This window comes from Rhamphochromis sp. 'chilingali', assembly GCF_963969265.1.
Source record: "Rhamphochromis sp. 'chilingali' genome assembly, chromosome: 2".
NCBI lineage: Eukaryota > Metazoa > Chordata > Actinopteri > Cichliformes > Cichlidae > Rhamphochromis > Rhamphochromis sp. 'chilingali'.
In genome coordinates, this window is record NC_137930.1 from 12898983 (window position 1) to 12920360 (window position 21378).

Consider the following 21378-nt stretch of genomic DNA (forward strand, 5'->3'; position numbering starts at 1 on the left):
TTTCAAATGTAACAATGTATGCTAGAGGTGGGAATCACTATACAACTCACGATACGATATTATCACAATACTTAACGCACGATACGATATTATTGCAATTTTTTAAAATATTTTGCGATATTCAGATTCTGTACATAAAGGTGAACTTTATCAATATTCATTTTATCTAATATCAAAGTCTCACACTCAGTCTTTCTCTCATTTCAGTCAGCTTTATTGTTGACAAACTGAACGGTTTGTATTACAGTCTAGTCCAACTTAACTGAATGCAACCATCTGGTACAATTATAGCTATTCTGAACTATGCAATTTATGAAAACTATGCAGCCCATTCAGCAACTGAAGACTTTGAAAGTAAATTAAAACAAAATATAATTTTACATTACATAAAAAAAAGTTTTAAACTTAATTAAAATAAAACATGTCTTAAATTAAAATAAGTAAACTGTCATGTTTATTGCTGCCAAAAAAAAAGTTAAACACATTTGGACAGTGAAGGAATGTCAGGATTCTTGCTCAGAAAAAGGAGCTGATCAACATACTCTGAAGTCAGAGCAAATTGTTTGTAACAAAATATCGATTTCTGCTGTCCCTGTATCGATACATTATTAGCAAACAAAATATCACGATACTACACAGTATCGATTTTTTCCCCCCACCCCTAATGTATGCTATGTACAGTCATGTGGAAAAGAAAGTATGCCCTATTTCAAGTTTTTCAGGTTATAATAAAAACAGCATCTGCTCCTTAGAAGGTCTTAAAACAAAGCTGAAGTAGATCCTTACTGTTTCCATAGGAATTCAAAGGGTAAGTAACAATCGGGTGCTGCTAATCAAATAAACTAACTGATCATCAGCAAGAGCGGGATGAGTATGAGCTTTGGTAGTTTGCTGGACTGAAGCACTTAGTCCATGTGTTAACACAATGCCAAGAAGGAAAGACATCACCCGTGATCTTGATCTTTCTAAGAGTGGACATCCTAAAAAAATGTATTCAAAGGTCAGACTGTAATATTCAGAGAAACTGCAACATCTCAGACTCTACAGGTCTCATAAAGCATGTTAAATGTTAAAACTGATAACAAAAGGTTAGTATGTCTTTTTTCCCAAAGTGTTCCCAGGAAAAAGGCTCTTCTCTCACACATGACAGCACAGATTAGGTTTTCAAAGCTGCAACTGAACAAACCCCAAGACGTCTGCAACACAGACAAGTCTAAAATGAAGATGTCCATGAAGTTGGTCATAATGCACAGTAACATACTCAATGAAGACCAAACACAGCATATCAGCACAAACGCAAAAACAGGTAATGCTACTCTTTCAGAATATTTGGGACTCTTTCATAAGTAATCTAAAGTGATAAGACCTCTGTGTTGTGTTCCTGAGGATCTGTCTATAAAAAGCCTCTTGTGATTTTAATTTGGTGCTTTTAAATTTGTTAGGCAGCTGAACGAAAAATAACATGCTTAATTAGAGAACTGCACATTAAGATGATCTGCAGTCAGCCCCTTTTTTCTTTTTCCTTACTTTTCATCTCTGTATACATATTAGAATGCTCAGAGTAGGAATTAATTCAATGAAGATATTAATGAAAAAAAAAACTATAATAACTTGGACACAACACAAAACACAAAAGAGACTGATCTCAAGTCAGTTGTTTATACTGATGCATACTGATGTAATGTTGCCATCACACACACACACACACACACACACGCTCACACAGCAGCTCACTCTGACATGTGCAGTGTTACATCACTACCTACAGCATCATGGGTGAGTGGAGAAGAGAGCTAGACGTAAGAGCATCTCTGCTGAATAATTGCTTGATCACGTGAGTGTTAGTTTTAGTGCACAAAGTCAGATTTCTCCCTCCTGCAGCTACCAAAAAATTTGGAATTAAAATATACACACGTGAATTTGATACATGCTACTATTCAGCAGTGCTGGCAAACAGAAAGAAAGCATCCAAAATGTAACATTTATACTGAATTAAAACGTCATTGATGAAAGCTTAAATAATTTACACAAAGAGGAGTTGAACTGTGCAGGAGGTGCTTATTTTGAGTGCTCACAGTTCTAATTATGTAACTTCAAAATGACTAACATTTACTACATAAATAACCAACAAGGTAAAATTCTATTTTAACCTTTAGAATGACTAACAAAAAATATTTTACGAAAACTGCATAAAATATTATGTACAACATATTAAAATAGAAAATATTACGTAGTTAAATCTATGTAGAAATGTAATTTGTATATTTATTAAATTATTAGGGATCCTTCGTCCTTTTAGAGACAACTGACACCAAATGGACCTTAGCTAAAAATATGTATCCATTTCCAAAGCTCACCATGTCTCAATGGTAGAATAACACACTGAATTGTCAATTTAAACTTGCTAATGAATGATTAGCAGAAACATTGTAGTTTTATGTTTAAGTCTTAGTTTTAGCTTTTCAATTATTATAATGTGGGTGGTATTTTTGCAAGACTTATTATAGGTATTATAATACAAACATAAAACTTCATGTAGTGCCGATATTTCAGTCACAATAATTATCTGCAGCAACCTGCTATCTTCACATTTAAGCACACTGACAAAGACAAAAACTGGAAATTTCATAAGCACACGATATTTCGGTTATTTTTTGTCTTTTTCAATTGCCAGTTTTTTATTTTTATTTTAGTTTAAGTGTTTTTTCATATCTAGTGTTGCTGTTTAGCTTAGCTTTAGTTAAATATAGCTAAGTGGAGAGCAAACATGCTACCTCTCCTGGACCATGAAACCCTCTTTAGAGAATCAGAGAAAAAGTGAGAGCAGACATCCGATAGAGAAAGAGTGGGAGAGAGGACAGAAAAAAATGGAGATTAGGCAGGGGTCATAGATGACTTAAATCATGTCAAGCTGGTGTTATATTATATACTCAGTTTAAGTTGACTCAAGTATATAAACTTGCCACTGGAGTAACAGGGGTTTAGAAACAAGCCATAACTTGCTTGTCATCAGTATGCACATACAACTTTGATTATATATGTAATCATGTTCTTATAATGTTAATTTAAGTGTCTCTTTTTCTGCTTACACCAATAGGATGGTATTTTAATTATCCATGAATTCATCAAGTAACAAACGGTATAGAAAGGAAGCTGTGTTCAAATTCCTTCAGTACTTCTCTGTAAAACAGTGGGAGAGTACAGCTGCAGTGCTGATCAAAGTGTGTAGGAAAAATGCTGGGCCAATAAATTATATAGTTTATGTCAAACATAAAGCATGTTTATGTTCATTTTTCATTTCCTACTCTAATCTCCTGTGCATTTCTTTTGTAGTGAGGAGATTCGCCATCTGGAGCCCACAGGCAAGCTGACAAATAGCAAAGATGAACATGCATTATTTGAGCAAGAGCCATGCAGTGAATGATCCTCTGCATGTGGAGTGCAAACGGAGTAGAGCTGCTGAGTATAAGATAACAAAAATATAAAGTTACAGCTGAAAGTGCAAGTCGCAAACACAGGAAAGCATAGAAGGAGGAAATACAACAAGAGGGATGGACTGTAGTATTTCATGGGTGGCTGATTAAATACGATGACTGGCCCAATCACATGCGGTCGGTGTGGGAATGTTGATGTGAATATGTAACAAAAACCCTGCAGGCTACAGAAGCTGAACTGATGTGCATGTGCAAGTTCTTTCACGGGGTTGTGGCGACATGAAGTAGAACACAAGCATGTGACACTGAAACTGTACAATACCAACAGCAAAGGGTCAGAGATGGATTAAATAGTGTTTGCTGCTCTAATGCATAATTCAATAATTAAAGGAATTCCTGTTTACAACTAACACATCCACTGTGTCATAGTTGATAGTTTTTGCTATTTTAATTTCATGCAACAAACAGCAGCCACAAAGAACCAATGCTTAGATGCTGGTGTAGCTCTGACTGTTCATTACTGGTTATAAATGCCATCCACCTGCCAGAGACTACAGATTAAAATTAATTAAATCCTTAGATTCATGAAGAATTACTGGTATTTCATTTCAATTTGGACATTAATTAATTATTATGAAAACTAAAATAAAGGGTAAATAATTTTTTAAAAAGTGTAAATAATAATAATAATAATAAAAAAATTAGATCCGGAGGGCACACTGTTTAACACAGTTTTGCTCATGTTTACATGAACTACTCCTATGTTACAAAGTTGGGGTTGGTGAGGCTTCTCCCACTTTTTAAGTGAGAAGCACAATTCAAGGGGGCATTCCAGTTGATTTAAACTAAAAGGTAGGATTTCTGACTTCCCACTTCAAATGGAACGCAGCACAAGATATAGTTAAGCAGCTCTGATCTGCCCTACAAAAGGCTTATGCTCAAGCAATTGACTGAGCATAAGCTCAGTCAATTGCTGGAGTTGCTGGAGCATAAATGCTAATGTGAGATATTGTTTCAACAGCCAAACGGTGTTAGTCTATTAATAGAGGAATCCGTTAAATGTTGAAGAGGAAACACATTACTTTAAAATATATTTGGCAATGCGTTTACAAGCTATTTTGGGAAACGTTGTTGTCGCCTCGATCTTGTCAGCATCAAGCCTATATGCAACATTTTTGCATTTTCATAAAAAATAAAAAAATAACATAAAGACAGCTATAGAAAATATTTTCAACTGATTGATTAGCTGCAGCCAAGAACATCTGTTAGAGACAGTCATCATGTCGGGTGACACAATCAATGGCTCAAAATAAGAAACTGCTTTGGTTTGAAACAGCTTGAACTTCTGTAAACTCTGATCAGTGCACACAAAGTAGAATAGCAAGTGCAGTAACTATCAGGGAGGCAGGGCTCAGCTAACAGCTAACACTGGTGAAAGAGAAGATAACAAGACCAAGGGATAGAATAGAACTTGTAAAACCACTGTGTTGACCTCAGTCACAGCAGTGTGTATCCACAGTATCCACAGGTGATAAACATCATCCCACATATGTCCAATGAAAGCCCTCTGCTCACCTGTGTCTCCAGTGTCCTATTGTCAAGGGTCAACTGCTCCAGCGAAAAGGCCAACCTCTCTGACTTTTCAGTGGCCTGGAAAATATAATGCAGCCAGTATGAGATGTATGTTATAGTACAGAAAGAAATGCACATGTTTAACAACAAGCCTATTTTCCCTCTGGATATATAAAAACGTTCACATACAAATTTTTTCATTAATTATTCACTAAATGACACTTTGGGTTAAAAAAAGCTACCAGGTAGAGTGCGCCTCACACACTGTGGTAGATTTAGTCACTGTAGAGTTAATGCATACACCTTCCCTGAGTCTTGTTTCTGTTTTGGATAACTAAACAAACCACTTTTAAAAAAACTAAGTACAGAGTCAAACAGAGTCATATTAGCACTCAAAAACAGTACTCTATTAATAGAACAGAGCGATTAGAACTCATTAAGGATGTTGGCTAAAAAAGGAAAGTCAGCCTCAAGATTCTCCTGCTGTTTCACCCTTACATTAATCTCTAATGGGTTTCTTGAAGCATGAACAGAAGTATGAAAGCTGTGGCTTTAGGCAAAAAAGAACTGCAAACTGTCCGGTCTACTTTCAGAAACAAAAGCAGTAGAAAAAAAGACTACATGCATTCAGCAGATATTCATTAGCAGGAAAAACTGTCTAGTTTTTCAATTTTTCATTGCTGCATTTATACATTTTCTCCCACCATGTTTGATGTGTAAAAAAAAAAAAAAAAATCTGAAAAAGAGACCACTGGGAATGTAAAAGTAGTAAAGGAACAAAAGTCTTCTATAGGAATTGTTGTAGCACTGTTTCATAATCTGGAGCAGGCGCCACGTTGCGGAAGCCGCCATGTTGCCCCACCATCTTGAATATTGTTGCCTATATGGGCGTTGTTATTCCACCTAATTGCGTTTTATACAGTATATGTGGCTAGAGATCGGCCACATGCGTAGTGTGCCTTAATTTAACAATAACAGATAGCTCTTTAAAACTATCTCTCTAAAAAAAGCAGCAACTGTAATTCCTCTCAAAATGTATGGAAATAATACTGTGAATAGTCAACGGTAACTTTATTGTTCCCAAACACAACAAACACACTAGACACACACACACACACACACACACACACACACACACACACACACACACACACACACACACACACACACACACACACACACACACACAAAAAATTCATGGCAATAAAATTATAAGAAATTACAAGATGTACAATTTCACTCATAAATTCAATTAAAATGCCCAAATTACCAAGATAATCAGTCACAATAAATTGTTAAATGAACCGTTTTACTTATCAGTAATTTGTATCAAATTAGGGTTAATATCTTGCCAACTTTTCTTTCTAGAGAATTACTATGAAATTACTCTAAATATTTCTTTTTTTTTTGTACGGTGTTAGGACAAATGTTTGGATTGTGGGTATGGCCTTTTACAGTCAAATGAACAGATGTAAATGTAAATGTAATACAGTAAAAAAAAAATAAAAATAAAATATTAATGAAAATCAAAAGTGAGTAACGTCAAACTGAACCTCTTGAATAAGTGTATTTTGTACATGTGCACACCTACCTGTGTCAGCTGGGCTCTCAGCTCTTTCTCCCTGGAATGATTCTCCTCCTTCAGGGTCTGGTAGTCTTTCGTTGAACGCTCCACAATCTGCTCCAATCCTAACAGAAAAGAGATAGCAGCTTTAACAAATCACTCACTGAAATGAGAATAAAGGTAGCAGATATACAGCAGATATGTTTACCTTGCATTGTCTTTGCTGCTTTCCTGTTCTCCTCCTCAGCTGTCTCAAGTTTTTCTCTCTGAAACGGAGAGGCATCAGCTTGACCACGAGCTAATCACTCAAACAGCAGCATTCTTGAACCTTGAGCTAACCAGGGAATAATGACTGGCTCCAGAAAGCATACAAGGTTGTTGGATGAAATTCTGCTCTCAACGATCCTCACAAACAAAAACACAGAGTGATTAAATAAGACGAAGCTACAGCTCCACGAACCACCCGCACAAACATTGCACTTCATTTAGAAGATGTGCTGAAGAGTTTAAGCACAACTCATGTTCTTGCTTTTCTGTCAGTGATAATAGCAAAACGACTGACTCTGTAACATTATTGTGACAATTCAGACCAAAACATTACTATAATAATTTTAACTTTTATTTTTGTGATTGATTCATGTTTCTTGATTTTTGGCACAATTGCCAAAATATCCACTTGCATATTTACTTAGAGTTAATTCTCAAAGTAAATAGCCCTGTACATCAATACAGCAACAGTTACTGAGGATTTCTTTCTTTTATTATACAGCACAATTATTTCCATGTGTTCCTCATGCTTGCTCCATATGGAACATATTAATTTTCTTGTCTTTGAATCTTTAAGGATGTTTCCCAATAGGTCTGGCATTTTCATTTATTATATATGCACTCTTGTGAGCGATGACAATATAATATTCACTTACTAAACAGTCACAATCTATTCATCCTGTGTACCAGCTAAATGATCACCTTTTAAATGTCTACACCAAAACTTCCTCCAGCTATTTTGATGAGACAGGCCTTATGTCAAAGTAGTAATTGCTGTTCAAAGTTAAAAGATCAAATTTAGGAGTTAAATGTGCTCTATATCCTGACACCACCATTTTCTATTTAAATGCCGTTGAATTGAATGGGGTTAACAGGATGAGAAAGCTGTATCGCTTGTTTGTTTTAGCCAAACATCTGTGGTCTTTTTATAGATGCCTCATCACTCCAGCCACTCACGCACACACTCAGACCTTTTGCACTGCTTCCAAGCACTTTCTTCTCCAATGTCTGCCTCTCTAGTGTTTTGTACACATTCCTCTTGTATAGTGTATATATTGTATTATATATAATTCTCCTGTCTGTTATTTATTCCTGCATTCCTGTACAGTTGGCGTGGAGCACCCATAATTTCATTGTACATGTGCAATGACAATAAAGGGCTGTTCTATTCTATTCTTTTCTATCCTATTCTATTGTCAGTAGGCAAACTGAATAAGCTGTCAGTAAGTACTGTTTGTTGAGTTCATACAGTAAGCCACAGGTAGCTGAAGAAGTAGTTTTTTAACAATGAACAACTAAAAGCAGTTCATTTCTCACAAGATTTAATAAACAGTTTATTTAAAAAAAATCTATAAAATTAATAAAATTATTTTATGGGTCAGGCTTTGAAGGGTTAACATAATCACAATAATTGCATTAAGAAAAAAATAATATACAATCAAGATTTTAAAATTAATTTTAATCCTGATCCTAATATATAAAGTGTTAAGAATGTAATTCCTGCAGTAAGTAGTTCAAAATAAAAATAAATACCTGCATTGATTTGTAATATATATATATATATATATATAAAAAATAAAAATATATAAAAATGGGAAACAGAGCAGTTTAACTTTTATTTTACCCCAATTAGTTTTTAATTTGTAGTTCATTTTGACCTTTTTTTGTACTTTTTTAAAAATAATGTTTACACATTATAAAAATTCTGGCAAATATGAAGTTTACAAACTCTGTATAAATGTATTAAAATAACATGCTTGTCATCATCAGTACTATCAATTTGTCTCAAAGGCCAAATAACTAACCATTTCTCCCAGTTCTTTTTGGAGCGGTATAGAAGTAATTTCTTCCATATAATGTATATGTTTGAAAATATTAACAGACAGTGTGGCAGTAGGACAATTTCTGAAGCCAGTGTCTTGTAATGGCTTGTTTGCATGCTGCTTCCAGAAGCTATTTTTGTCAGCACTGCTTAGTCCATCAGGGTTATAACCAAGATCTAAGATCTAACCAAGTTCTACAAACATTAAAGCCCAAGACTTAAGAAATAATGGTTGTTACTTCCTTCCAAACAGGTAGGACAAAGGTGCCAGTCAAAATTTATGGGCATGATCAACATTCCTGCCAGCAAGCCTAGATGGGTGACAGTTTACTTCAACCTTTGTTTGATTTGTCAAGCCGATATGTCTGGCTCAAGTTTCTAAAATGAATGAGCTTGCACTTTTTAACAATCTTACACACAGGGGCAATGGAATAATATGCACACTGCCCAAATCTAGGATCTTGCATCACTGATTCAAACTCAGGATTTGTACTCCTCACCTACTACAGAAATATGGGCTAGCTGAGCAAGCAGTCTCATTGTAATGTTAACGTTTGTCCATGCTGTAAGTGAAGAATACAAAGACTGGATGCAAACGTTTCACTAAAACTAAATATGTTCATTACAAGATTAAGAAAATCCCAGTCAATCCAATCAAAAGCACTCAAACTGAGTAGAATAACTTTTTCCTTTTTTTTTTTTTTTTAATTTGTTCAATAATGTGTAACACTTTCCTCACACTGTCTTGAGTTTGCATCTATTTTTTTTATTAATCTAGTTTAATCCTCACTAGTTTTTAATTTTCATTTTTACCAAGTTAGGGAGGGTCTAAAGAATTTTTTTAAATCAATAATTGTACTGAGAAAACAAGAATTTATACGATTATTCAAATGATTTTTGTATTTAATCCAGACTACAAGTAGTGTTATACATGACTGTCTCTCTTATAGATGGTTTGTTTCCTCAATCTCCAAGCCTGCAGTTTTGTTGTTTTGGGGATGATCTAATAATTTCCTTACCTCACAAATCCTATGTCTTTCTCCACCTACTCACTCATTTTGTGTACTTCTTATTTGTTTCTGACTTGTAATGCATTATGACAGCTATTTTATTGGCAATAATGCTCTCTGATTTTTTTCATTTTTGTTTAAGTTCTATGGTTTCTACTTTAAAATTATTTCCTTTTGTTTTAGTTTTATTCATTTTAAGTTTCTTAAATTATTATAATATGTGAGGTATGTGTCAGAATAGAAGAATATAAGTGCTATTACAATAAAAACGCAACACTCTGCTTTTATGTAAGCCAACCTGTACATTTTAAATAATTTTCTATTAATGTTTTTAGGCCTTTTATATTTTTATACTTGCTTGAAAAGTTCACAATAAGTTAGATATTAATAATTGAGACCAATGTAAAAAATAATGTAAATGTGAGTTATCATAACAAAGAGCTATGTTTGTCTACGTTCTCTTAGATGTATCACTTTAAAAGCCATTATTATTGACAGACAGGTAAAGTATACAAGTTCAAAGATGGGCTACAGTACATTGTCATTTCTCTGAACATGTGTATTGTATTTATTTATGTCCAGAGTCTCTTTCCTTCTTACCAGACTGGTTAGCTGTTGTTCCAAAGACGTCTTATCCTGCTGTACAGACTGAAGCTCTTTCTGCTTGCTCTCCAGGTCAACACTCAGCTCACTGATCTGTTCGAAGCACACAGTATAGACCATAAAACATACACATGTATATCTGTATAGAGCCATAAATTATGCATCATCACAGTAACTTCAACAGACCACACAGAGTATCACATTTTACTAGATGGTGGGTTGAATGAAGAGTGTTATACCAGTTCTTCTGATTTTACAATCATGTAACAATTTCAATAATAATGATAAATGATGACTAACACATTCAACAAGCAATTATGTTTCTTATAAAGCTGTGGCACAGGAATCGCTGAACAAAACACCATAGTCAAGAATTCTCTGGTGCTTTCTACAAACCTTCTTCTCCTGAGACTGAACCTGTGCCTTGAGGCTGCTGATTTGTTGCTGTGACAGAGACACAGCATCCTCCTTCTGCTGGGACGCCCGGAGCCTGAGCTGGAGATCTGCCACCTCCCTCTCTAGCTCCATTATCCTAGAGCGCTCAGACACTGTGGCCACCTACAGCAGAAAGCAGAGTCATGAGGAGGCTATGGGGCAAAGAGGAGACAGGGGGCATGAGAGAGGAGATTAGTAGTGCCTGCTCATATGTAATCATTTGCTTGGTTTGTCCAAAATGCAAAGACATTTACTTTACAGTCACATAAGTAAGGGAAACACATTAATTTAATTATTAATTTATAGCCTCATTTTCCTTTTTCATACTTACCTAATTAATTAGGGAGCCTACGGTTACTTAGCCTACTTGGGTCAGAAATCAATTAGACAGAATCTGTAAGATATGTCACCATGACATGACATGAACCTAAAACAAGCAGCTAGCTTAGCTTAGCATAAAGACTGAAAAAAGTGATGGAGCAGCCACAGTCAAACAGCTAAAAGCTGCTGTTTATGACGATTTCTGCAACTTTATCATCTTGTTAAATACGGTGTCGAAATGTATGAAATCTTCATATTCAAGATATGGCGCTTTAAAGGGAACCGCTGAATTTTCTTCCTGTTATAGACACCACAGAATGGTTATTACAACTACAGCTATTGCAATTTACCCCTGTTTGGCAAATGTATTTATTTTCATGACTGAATAAATGTTAAGTATATTATGGACGTTATCTTGGGGATAATAGAAAATATAGTCATGCTGAACATCAAATGGGTTATTTTATTGGCCTTAAGAAGTAAAGGTTTACTGAATATCAGTTTATTTGTACTTTTAAAAGAATGTATTTTTAAATATGACATATAATTGAGTAAAACATATCACAATGTTTCTCCCTTACATTAATGTGTTAGACATAAGCCCTATAATGAATGACATTTACTGTTATGAACACTACAGCCTGTAACAATCTGCACTTTTGCTATTTAATTGTGGCTGAACCAAGTAGGTATTAAATAGCCTGTTGCGGTACAAAGAAATACCAAAATGCACCAAGGAGTAGAAATGAATACATATTCAGTTATTTGAATCTTTGTGTCATCTGACAGCTTACATTCTTTATGTTAAGCTAAACTAAGTAGCCTCTGTACATTTCATTATACAATACAGGTACAAAAATCTTGAGCCAACCCTCATTTCCAAACCTTCCAAAGCTTAGATTTTAGCTTAGATCTTTTTAAGGTGGTCTTAAGCAATATTTCTCCAGGCATTCTGGAGGTCTTTCAAAGTTCTTCTTTGAACTCTGCCTACTTTTGCCCACATTTTCAGTCAACTCTTTGTACCTCACCATTTTCAAAGGAAATCCCACGCAATCTTTCACAAAAACACAATTTATTCAATTTCTTTACCTGAACCCATAAAAACTGCCAACAATAACAGTTTGATAGGCATAAAATTATATTACTGAAACAACGTGATTCCCAAAAAGCTATTAGTTTAAACCTTAGCATATGACATATATTTATATCTTGGCATATGGATATGTACATAGTCTCGTTAAAAAAAAATGTTCTGGGGAAAATGGACACGTAAAGAAGAAAGGACGAAGTGGCAGCCCCAAAAACTACAGTAGAAGTAACGCATCTGAATGTCATGTCAATAAGAAGCAGGAAAAAAATCCAGCAAAGACTTAAAATAGGACCTGAGAGATGCATATGCCCCTTCAGTTGATTCATCTACTGTTCACTAAATCCTCATCAGAAATGGTCTCAATGGAAGGGTGACTGTCAAGAAGCCATTCTTAAAGAAGGAAAAGGTTTAAGTATGGTAAATTACACAATAACTGGACTTCTGGATGGTGATCAATCCAAATTTTAAAACCTTGATATTACATACAGAAGAGGTCAGGAGAAAGCAATACTCACTGTTGTACCTATCTGTAAAACATGGTGGAGGTTCTGTCACAGTGTGGGGTGCATTTCAGCCAGTGATGTTGGAGATCTTGTCAAAGTTAATGTAATTATAAATGGATTTTGATCCACCACATAATACTACTTTGAAACCATCTGATTGGCAATGCAACATTTTTCAGCATGGCAAACACACTGTCAATGCAATACACACACACACTGGAACACTATGAGTCCCGGCTTGGCCTCCCCATAGCTCAGAACTCAACATTACAATATTGAAGCAGTGTGATCATCTTAAAATGTAAAAATGTTTTTTTTTTTTAGAGCTTTAGAATGTCCCTCAGGAAGCCTAGAGAAATATTCCTGAAGACTTCAGTTCAGGTTGTGTTGAAGAATAAAGGTGGTCATACCAAATATTGGCTTTAAAGCTTGTAAGAATGGTTTAAACTCTGTTTTTGCCTTATATACTGGATTTCCATGTGTGTTTGCACTTGTTTTAATAATAAAGAGATGAGGGATGGCTTAAGACCTTTGCACAGAGAGAGAGATTACATCAAGAACTTTGGCTATACAACTGGCTAAAACAAACCAAACATTCATTCATAAGAAAAAAATCCACTCCCACTGGAAAGAGAGGTGGCAGATCTGCAGCAAAGTTCCAACAACCAGCAGAAGACCTGGTCCAAATGGGAATTTATTGCTTTACTACAGAAGCGTTTGACTCATCAAAAATATGTCAAAGCTTCAGGTTAAAAGACATAGGATGGGAGTCTTCTACATTTATCTTAAGGTCAGCAAGTCCCATGAAAAGGTCAGGTAGTGAAAGGCTCAAACACATACTATTTGTTTGCTCTCCAGGGCTCTGATGGTTTCAGACATCAGATATCTGAAATATGATCATCTCAGGGCCTTCAGGTACAGACCCCCAGTCTAAAACAGAAGGTTTGTGAGGAGCACAAAAGCTGGGTTTAAAGAGAAGGACACCAAAACAGTTGTTAACATTGTTTCAAACAGTGACCAGTTGCAACAGGACCCAGCATAAAATAAATATGAATTATTTTCAACTTTGAATCATGCAAAACTACTCTAGTAGAGTCCCGGAATAATTACATGACATTGACAATAAGCATAATAGGTATACTTTCATCTGTCAGCTCCCTACATTGATAATGTTTGTTTACACCTCCTGCATACTCTATCACATAGTCCAAACATAACAGTGCATGTCATAAGAGCACATCTGAAGTGGACTATCTCCTGTTGTGTGCTACATATGGGAAAGGACAACGTCACCGATTTAATGAGCTAACTGTCCTGAAATTGTTGCGAAATCGTGCCCACACACCTTTATTTACAGAATAAAAATGATAGGGCACGGAACTGGTTTCAATATTCGGAATTAAAATGTATATGAAGCAAAGCAACATATTGTTGACATCTCTACATTGTTAGTTTGTAAAGTTTGTAAAGAAAAAACATGATTAAAGGCAAATCTGTGCAAACAACAAGACTGATCCTTTGTTTCTTTGATGCTATGCATCAGTGAGTTATTGTGAAGGATGACATCTACAGGAGTAATAATGTTACTGGTAAAGACAAGGCAGTATTCTCAAACAGACTGCATTTTACACCACTTTTCTAGCTTCCAAGCACTCACACAGCTGTGACACACTGTTTTGTGACTCAGTACTTTGCTCAAGGACACTCCGAGATATAGAGTGGAGGATGTTGATGGCTTATTTTCTGAGACAAAATCATGCAAAAATGCTTGATTTTGCTCTTTTCATGGGATTTGTTGATAGGAGTAAAATGTTGAAGGATTCCACCCTTATTCTTTAAAGCCAACTAAGTCTAAAGAACCATAATCTCCAAAAAATATCCTTTAATAAAGCTTTATGCACATATGTATATTGTTTAGTATAAACAATAAACATGGGTTATCTGGAAAGCTCAAAGCAGATGAAATGTTAATGTCCCTATTGCAGGGCTGTGGACAATTTGCATGGTGTTTGCATGCTGCAGTTCCTTCAGTATATGCCAGTTGTGATTATTAAGTCTAGCGGGGGAAAAAGGCTGTGGCACTACAACTGCCAGAATTACCCTAGTGTCCTCTAAATCCCTCTGGAGTTTTTCAGCTTTGGTCTTTTCAAAGAGCAGGCTCTGCTCAAGCTCCTTTATGTGGACATGCTCCAGCCTGGTCTGCGTCTGTTAGTAAAAGAGAGCAGGAAGAGAGGAAAAACAAACACCATTGCGAACACTGAGCTGCCAGCTTTGTGCCACAGACAGAAAGAAGGCAAGACTTTAAAGAGAAGACCAGGAAGTACAAAAGCACTGATGGTTTGCAGCATTTCAGCTTTTTTGTTTGGAGTATCCAGAGTTAGTTACTGTGATCATCTCTTTCTTTCAGATACTTTTGTTTCCATTTCATGAAGCAATTGAACAAGACTAATCCGGGAGTGAGAAAGATGCAGAAAAGACATGCACGATGAAGGCATAAAAAAAGTGAAGACAAAAGCGGCATTCAAACACAGACATGTGGACAAACAGATAATGAGAGTAATGGTAATTTAAGTGCTGCAGATGGGTAGAAAAATCTGAGATGAATAAATGAAAAGAGCAGGAATAGAACACAAGTCTGAACAAAAAAAGATAAATGATTGATAGAGTGCAGGAAAGGCAAAAACATTATGCAGCAAGTCTGATTTAATCAACTTCTCATTTTTTGGAAGAAAATGATCATCAGCTTTATGGTGTCATCCTAAGTTGTGAATTAAAAAGAGTCAGGAATCACAGTGAAAATCAAACTAACATGTCACTCAGTGGAACGCCGAGTTGACAGTGATGATAAACTATTCATCTTGGTTGGAGTCAATAAATCATACCAGACTTTCATTAAAGAAGTATCAGCCTGATCAGTGAGAGGCAGACAGCTCGGGTGAATAGGACAAGTGAGAGAACATGTTTAATTGAGAATCGGATTATGTAACCACATTTACCTCGAGGTCTCCCTTGGTGATGCATGCCTCTTCTACTCGAAACTGTAGGTCCTCCACTTTCCTGTCAAACAGGGACAATAATAAAATCTTCTAAAATCACAACACACAAGTGGCTCAGTCATTAAAACCCTACAGATTTACTGAAGAGCTGGAACAAGCTGATACTGCCAGTCATTCTGGCAGCCTTCTTATTTCAAAGAAAGAACCTTCTCTGTGAAAACAGGATGCTGCTCTTTTTCTCCCTCTTGTATTAAATGAGGCATTTCCAAAGTATGCATTTCAGGGCAGACGGTATCGTTGTCATGTGGATGACAATCAGAATGATCTACCTGCTACAACTGACAGTGCTCATCCGGAAAAAACTGACTATTTAGAAGACAGCAAATCCTAAATGGCAAAAAATTCATCTTAACTAAATTGCTAATATCTTTGCTCTGTTAAAAGCTTAACGGGTGCTTGATTTTCTGTTGACATATGCACAAACTACAGCTAAAAAGCTTTTACTATGTAAAAGCAATTGCTAAATTAAAGCAAGTTTAATTTCCTAAGGACTTAGAAAAAGATTCCCATGCTTGTCTCACCTCTCAGCTGGACTAAGATGTAACTCTCTGTGTATAGGTTTGTACAGGTTTAGGCTGTGGCTCAGGTGAGGTCGCAGGTCACCAACCAGGTGATAGATCAGTCTTTGATTCCTGCTGTCTTGGGCAAGATACTGCACCCAAAGCTGCTCCCAGTGGATCAAATGGATGAAGTCTGCTTATGTGAATGGGAGAAAGCGCTTAGGTGTAGATAAAAGCGCTGTAAAAATTAATTTGTGTGTGACTGGGTGAATGAGACTTGTAGCAGAAAGAGTTTTGAGTGTTTAAAAAGGTACTATATAGGTATTAGTCAGTTTATTATACTTTTTCCTGATTAAAATTTATTCAAAACAAAGCTGCTAGAAGTTAAAAGGGTACAATGAAGAGGCAACACATCACTACTGTTTTAGCCCAGCTGCCCTGGGTACCAGTGTACTATAAAACCAAGCTTTTTATAGATCTAGTAATTCCATATTTTGTCCCCAGTCATCCTCGAAAGAACTCCTTCCCACTCTTGCCTAAATGTTGCTTATCATGCTAAGCTATTCTTAAGTCCCAGAATATAGATATGGAGCTGGTTATAGGTAAAGTCAAGTCAGCCACCTCTTCTCCTCCTCCAGCTGGTTGAGCAGCTCCACTTTGTCTCTATCTGCTGCTTCTACCATCGACCGCAGCTGATCCATCTTGGCCTCCATCTCCACTGCGTACTGCGGCATACAGAATTAACATGAGTGCACACATCACAAGTAAACTGTTAGATGTTGGTGACAGACCACACTTTGTTTGACCTACTGATGCCATTTTCAAAATGTGATATTGTTTCATTTTCTTATTTATTTATTCTGAAATTCTGAACTGTTCACGTGTCTCACCTGATCCCGGCATTTCCTCAGCAGAGTCAGCTCCTGCTGCACCTCTCCTGCATGGCTGGTTGCTTTTGCCACCTCGCACCTCTCCAGGTCCCTCTCTGCCAGCAGCTGCTCGATGTGCTGCTGCTTCTCCTTCAGAGCCTCCTGCAGGGCTGTGGTGCCTGAAATCTTACGAGCGTACCGAGCTGACGTTTCTGTCAGCTGTAAAAATGACACAAGCACTCGTGAATCACACTGCAGATGTTAAATCATGCACCACGCAGATTAACCAGATATCTCACCAGTCCTGCTCGGCTGGGTTTCCCACTGATTGAGGAGGTGGCGGAGCTGATGGAGCTGATGGAGGAAGCGCTGGGGCTTCTTTTGAGAATGGACCTCCTCCGTGAGCTCTTTGCCTTGGAAGGGGTGGTACAGGGGAAGCCAATTCGGGTCACCTTGTGAACTGGAGCAAACAGGCCATACCTGGGCATGCACTGGAAGTACCTGAGGAGGAGACAGGTTGTACTATGCAATTATCCTCTGTCATATGTACTACAGACAGAGCTCAGAGTATTGTAAATTTGCTATGCAAATAAAACTAAAAATCTGTCTGTGCTCTTTACCTGGTTCCAGCTACAGCGCCATCATTCTTGCCTAGAGGTTCATCTAGTTCGACTCCACACCAGTCTCCCTTAGCAAAGTCTGTCTCTCCGAGAAACCTCACCACTCCTGCCTTGGTACCACCAACCTACACACAAAACAATTCATGCAAATTCATTTTTATCTAAAAATGTTATCTTTTTTCTATTTACAATAACGGCTTCAATCTAGTGGAATTATTCAAGGTGAAGCAAGCAATTTATCGAACTTGAAACATTTACACAAGCAGCCCTAGGGAAAAAAAAGCACTGAGTAGTGTAGCAATAAACTTTTCTGTGAGGCTCCATGTCTACATCACTGATATTCTGCCCTAACGCCAGCCGTCACAGTGGATTCAGTCATTCTTACCAGCACTCGGTCTCCCAGCCTTAGCTCCCTTCTGTTCTTCTTCGTGGAATCTGGGTCGGAGAGGTTGGACACTGACTCACTGGATGTCAGGATCCGGTTAAGTGCTCCGCCTGTCTTAATGGCGGTGCCTGGAGCTGAAGGAAGAAGAAAAAAAACAAATACAAGAACGATCACAGGGTCCACATTTGTCAGTCACTTTGTAAGAACATCTTAACTGAAGCAAAACTGTGAGATGTCCCAAATGCTATTTTGTTTCTTCCAGTCTCTGGCTGTGATCAACAGCCTTTATTTAAAGCTGTTAAAGCTGGAGGTGGGGTGATGTGACCAAAGTCTGATTTTAAAACTGGAAATTTGTTTGACAAATTCATTCTAAACACTAGGTAAAGAAAATGGCTGTGCTGTGAAATCAACTGTGTGTCTACCTAAAATAACAAGGCAGAGAAAACACTATAAGCAGCAGAAGGTTTGTTACTTTTTTTTTTTTGTATCTTTAGAGACCAAGATCCTTGTTGCAGAGCAGTAGTCTACTACCTATAGACTTTTAGCTAGGTGCTTAAAAAGTTTTATGGCAAAGTTTCTAAGTCAGCAACAGTGAGTTGAATTGAAGCAGGACGATGACTGTGAGAGAGGTACTCAAGGTAAGAGGGCCAAGAGCACTTGGCATTAAGAAGTTTATCTTCTCTTCTACTATCTGACTAATTTTTATTTTACTTTAGTTAGTTATTTTCCAAAATGTAGCTTTGTACATTTAACTTTTAGTGTTGAACAGGACAGAAAGGAGAGAAAGAGAGAGAGAAAGCAGGGAGAACAGCACACAGGAAATGGCCTGGGATGGAATCTAGCCTCTGTGGTGGCCTTGAGGCATGTGTGTCGCCCACTTAACCCTGAGTGATCAAACTAACATTCAAATTTCAAACTACATCCAAAGGTAACCCTGACAACATGGAAAAAAAATCTCTTAAATATAGCACGACTATAAGGGAATTTTAAGAATAAGCAAATGGCTAAAGTGGATGTTAACCATCTGCTGTTAAACCCATTAGTCAGAAACAAACACACACACACACACACACACTCACACACTATTTTCTCTTTATGCTGCAAGTAGGAAATAAACTCCCTGGTGCCTCTCTCAGTCTCTCTACTCTGCAATCAATGTTAAAGGATAGAGGATAGTGGAGCATGGCTCTTGTGCAACATTAAGGCTAAGATACAAGTCTTTCCCTAAGTTTAACAAAGCTGATAAGGGCATCTCTGAAAATATTTGGTCTGTAAAGCACAGTTATCCACCCTGTTATGTTTTCACAAATAAACTTACTAGATGAAGTAGTGCCAGCAGGTGCTGCCTCGCTTGTTGCGGAGACTCCTTGTGTTGGGCTGGCCCGGCCTCCATTCGTCTCCTTCTCTGGCAGTGCTGTTCTGGACAGCTTTGAAGGCCGCGTGAATATCCCCCGTCCGTCCTCACACTGGAAGTACCGGACCCCTGCCACAGAGCCATCGTTTTTCCCGATCGACTCGTCCAGCACAATGCCCGCCCACTGGCCGGGAGCAAACTGCGTCCCTCCAACAAAGTGCACATAGCCAGGCTTGTTGCCGTTCACCCAGACTCTCTCTCCAATTTTAAAGTCTGTGTTTCCATCTTGGACTGGTGAGGTCACACTGCCAGGGGACTTTTCAGGAGGAACTGGCTTCGAGGTACCTGCAGTTGGAATCATGTTTTAATAAACCATAGTTAATAATCTTAAATATTACTTTTTTATAGTTAGATTTAAAAGGTGCATTTTTTGCCAAAAAGAATTAGGTTAATTAGGTTAAAACAAATGAAAATCAAATTTATTTATTGGATTTTCCTTGGTTTTGTTATTATTTATTAAATTATTAATAAACACCAAGTCAGAATCCAAGGAATCATATTGTAATTAGTTGGAAAAGTTGTTGGACTGGTGCACCCATAGTAGTACGAGGAACAGATTAAGTTCTAGGGAGATTTAACCCCCAAAAATGCTTCTGTTTGGGGATTAGTACCTGGTGAGAAATGTCAGTATGATCTGTTTAATACAGTCTGCATTCTAAAAAAAAATCTGCAGCTGTAAACATTTTGAGTTTCTTGTAGTCTTTCTCCATTTTCGCTTCATAAATAATGCTGAATCCAAATAACAATCATCCAAAGACTGATTTAAGGATGTAGATGATTAAAAAGAAAAGCACCTTTAGTGATACTATATACAGAAATACACATGGAGGTCCAGCACACTTTGAGAAAACTCACTGATAAGTTCTGTAGTTAAGAACGGCCCAAACAGATACAAACGATAGCATGACACTTCTTGTTGACAGAATTACACACTTTAATAAACAGACACAATCTTGAGGGTTTTTTTCTTCAACAGCTTCTTACCAGATGACGGTGATGTCCGTGATGGAACGCCGGAGGGACGGACTATTTTACTGGGGGGTTTTAGCCCACTGGCTTTGCCTGATGTACTCATGGCTCCTTGTTTGTCCATGGCTGGGGGGGGCCTATTGAAGATGAGGGATTAGGCCTTCCCCACCACCTTACACGGTCACAGTATGATAAACAGGAGCTGGCAAAAAGAAAAGAAGAATGTATCCTCAACAAAAACAAATATAAAAAGATGACAGTGACAATAAAGAGGACACTGAAAATGCTACATCCAGATTAAGATAATCAACTTTTGGTTATTTCCTTACCTGGATGACTAAGCATGCATTAAGAAATAAAAAGATGACATGTCAATATCAAGGCAATTTCATGTGTTTTAATTTTTTAATTGTAAAAATCTAAACTGGTTATAAACTATTATACAAAAAGATAGATTTTAAATTTAAATTCTAAATCGTTCTGGTTATTTTGAATGTGTTTTTTGTTAATCAGCATCAAAAATGCCTTATTAAATATTTTGTGTTCTTTCTTGTCTTAGGACTTTTCATGTGTGACTGTAGCCCATTCACAGAGGCCTACAACCCCCACAATTACATCAGTGTCTCAGTGAGAGCTGTTGCTCTGCTCAGTGAGGCCTCAGTTTGTCTCAACACCTCCTACTGTATGTCACTAAGTCACAGCCCAGTGTTTATTACAGAGCTGTTCATTATCATCTGTGAAATCACTGTCATATTCAGCTGACCACATGGTATGTCTCCAGTTTCAGCTCACATGCCCATTAGTAGAAACATCTCTGCTACCATTTAATTCACAAGGTACGTATATGAGTCACACTGACTACAACAAGAACGTCTTTGGACATTAAAGCTAAGCGACTAAAGCCACCAAGCACTAGATGTTCATGGATGGAAGCTAAAGGTAAA

General features: G+C 37.1%; 1 protein-coding gene across 2 annotated transcripts in view; it reads right to left on the minus strand.

Annotated features, from left to right (window-relative positions):
- The window catches only part of clip1b (CAP-GLY domain containing linker protein 1b), a 49025-nt gene that overhangs the window by 25217 nt on the left and 2430 nt on the right, over positions 1-21378 (minus strand). The window contains exons 2-15 of one of the 2 annotated variants that reach the window (XM_080874615.1): positions 20450-20636; positions 19370-19750; positions 18052-18185; positions 17667-17791; positions 17346-17547; positions 17068-17265; positions 16799-16902; positions 15618-15678; positions 14722-14826; positions 10669-10830; positions 10270-10365; positions 6779-6836; positions 6598-6695; positions 5010-5084 (exon numbers count right to left, since the gene is read on the minus strand). In XM_080874615.1, coding sequence (XP_080730741.1) covers positions 5010-5084; positions 6598-6695; positions 6779-6836; positions 10270-10365; positions 10669-10830; positions 14722-14826; positions 15618-15678; positions 16799-16902; positions 17068-17265; positions 17346-17547; positions 17667-17791; positions 18052-18185; positions 19370-19750; positions 20450-20558 — 1908 coding nt within the window. In that variant the 5' untranslated portion in view covers positions 20559-20636. The remainder of the gene's footprint in view (positions 1-5009; positions 5085-6597; positions 6696-6778; positions 6837-10269; positions 10366-10668; positions 10831-14721; positions 14827-15617; positions 15679-16798; positions 16903-17067; positions 17266-17345; positions 17548-17666; positions 17792-18051; positions 18186-19369; positions 19751-20449; positions 20637-21378) is intronic. The other variant, XM_080874616.1, reaches the window with a different exon arrangement.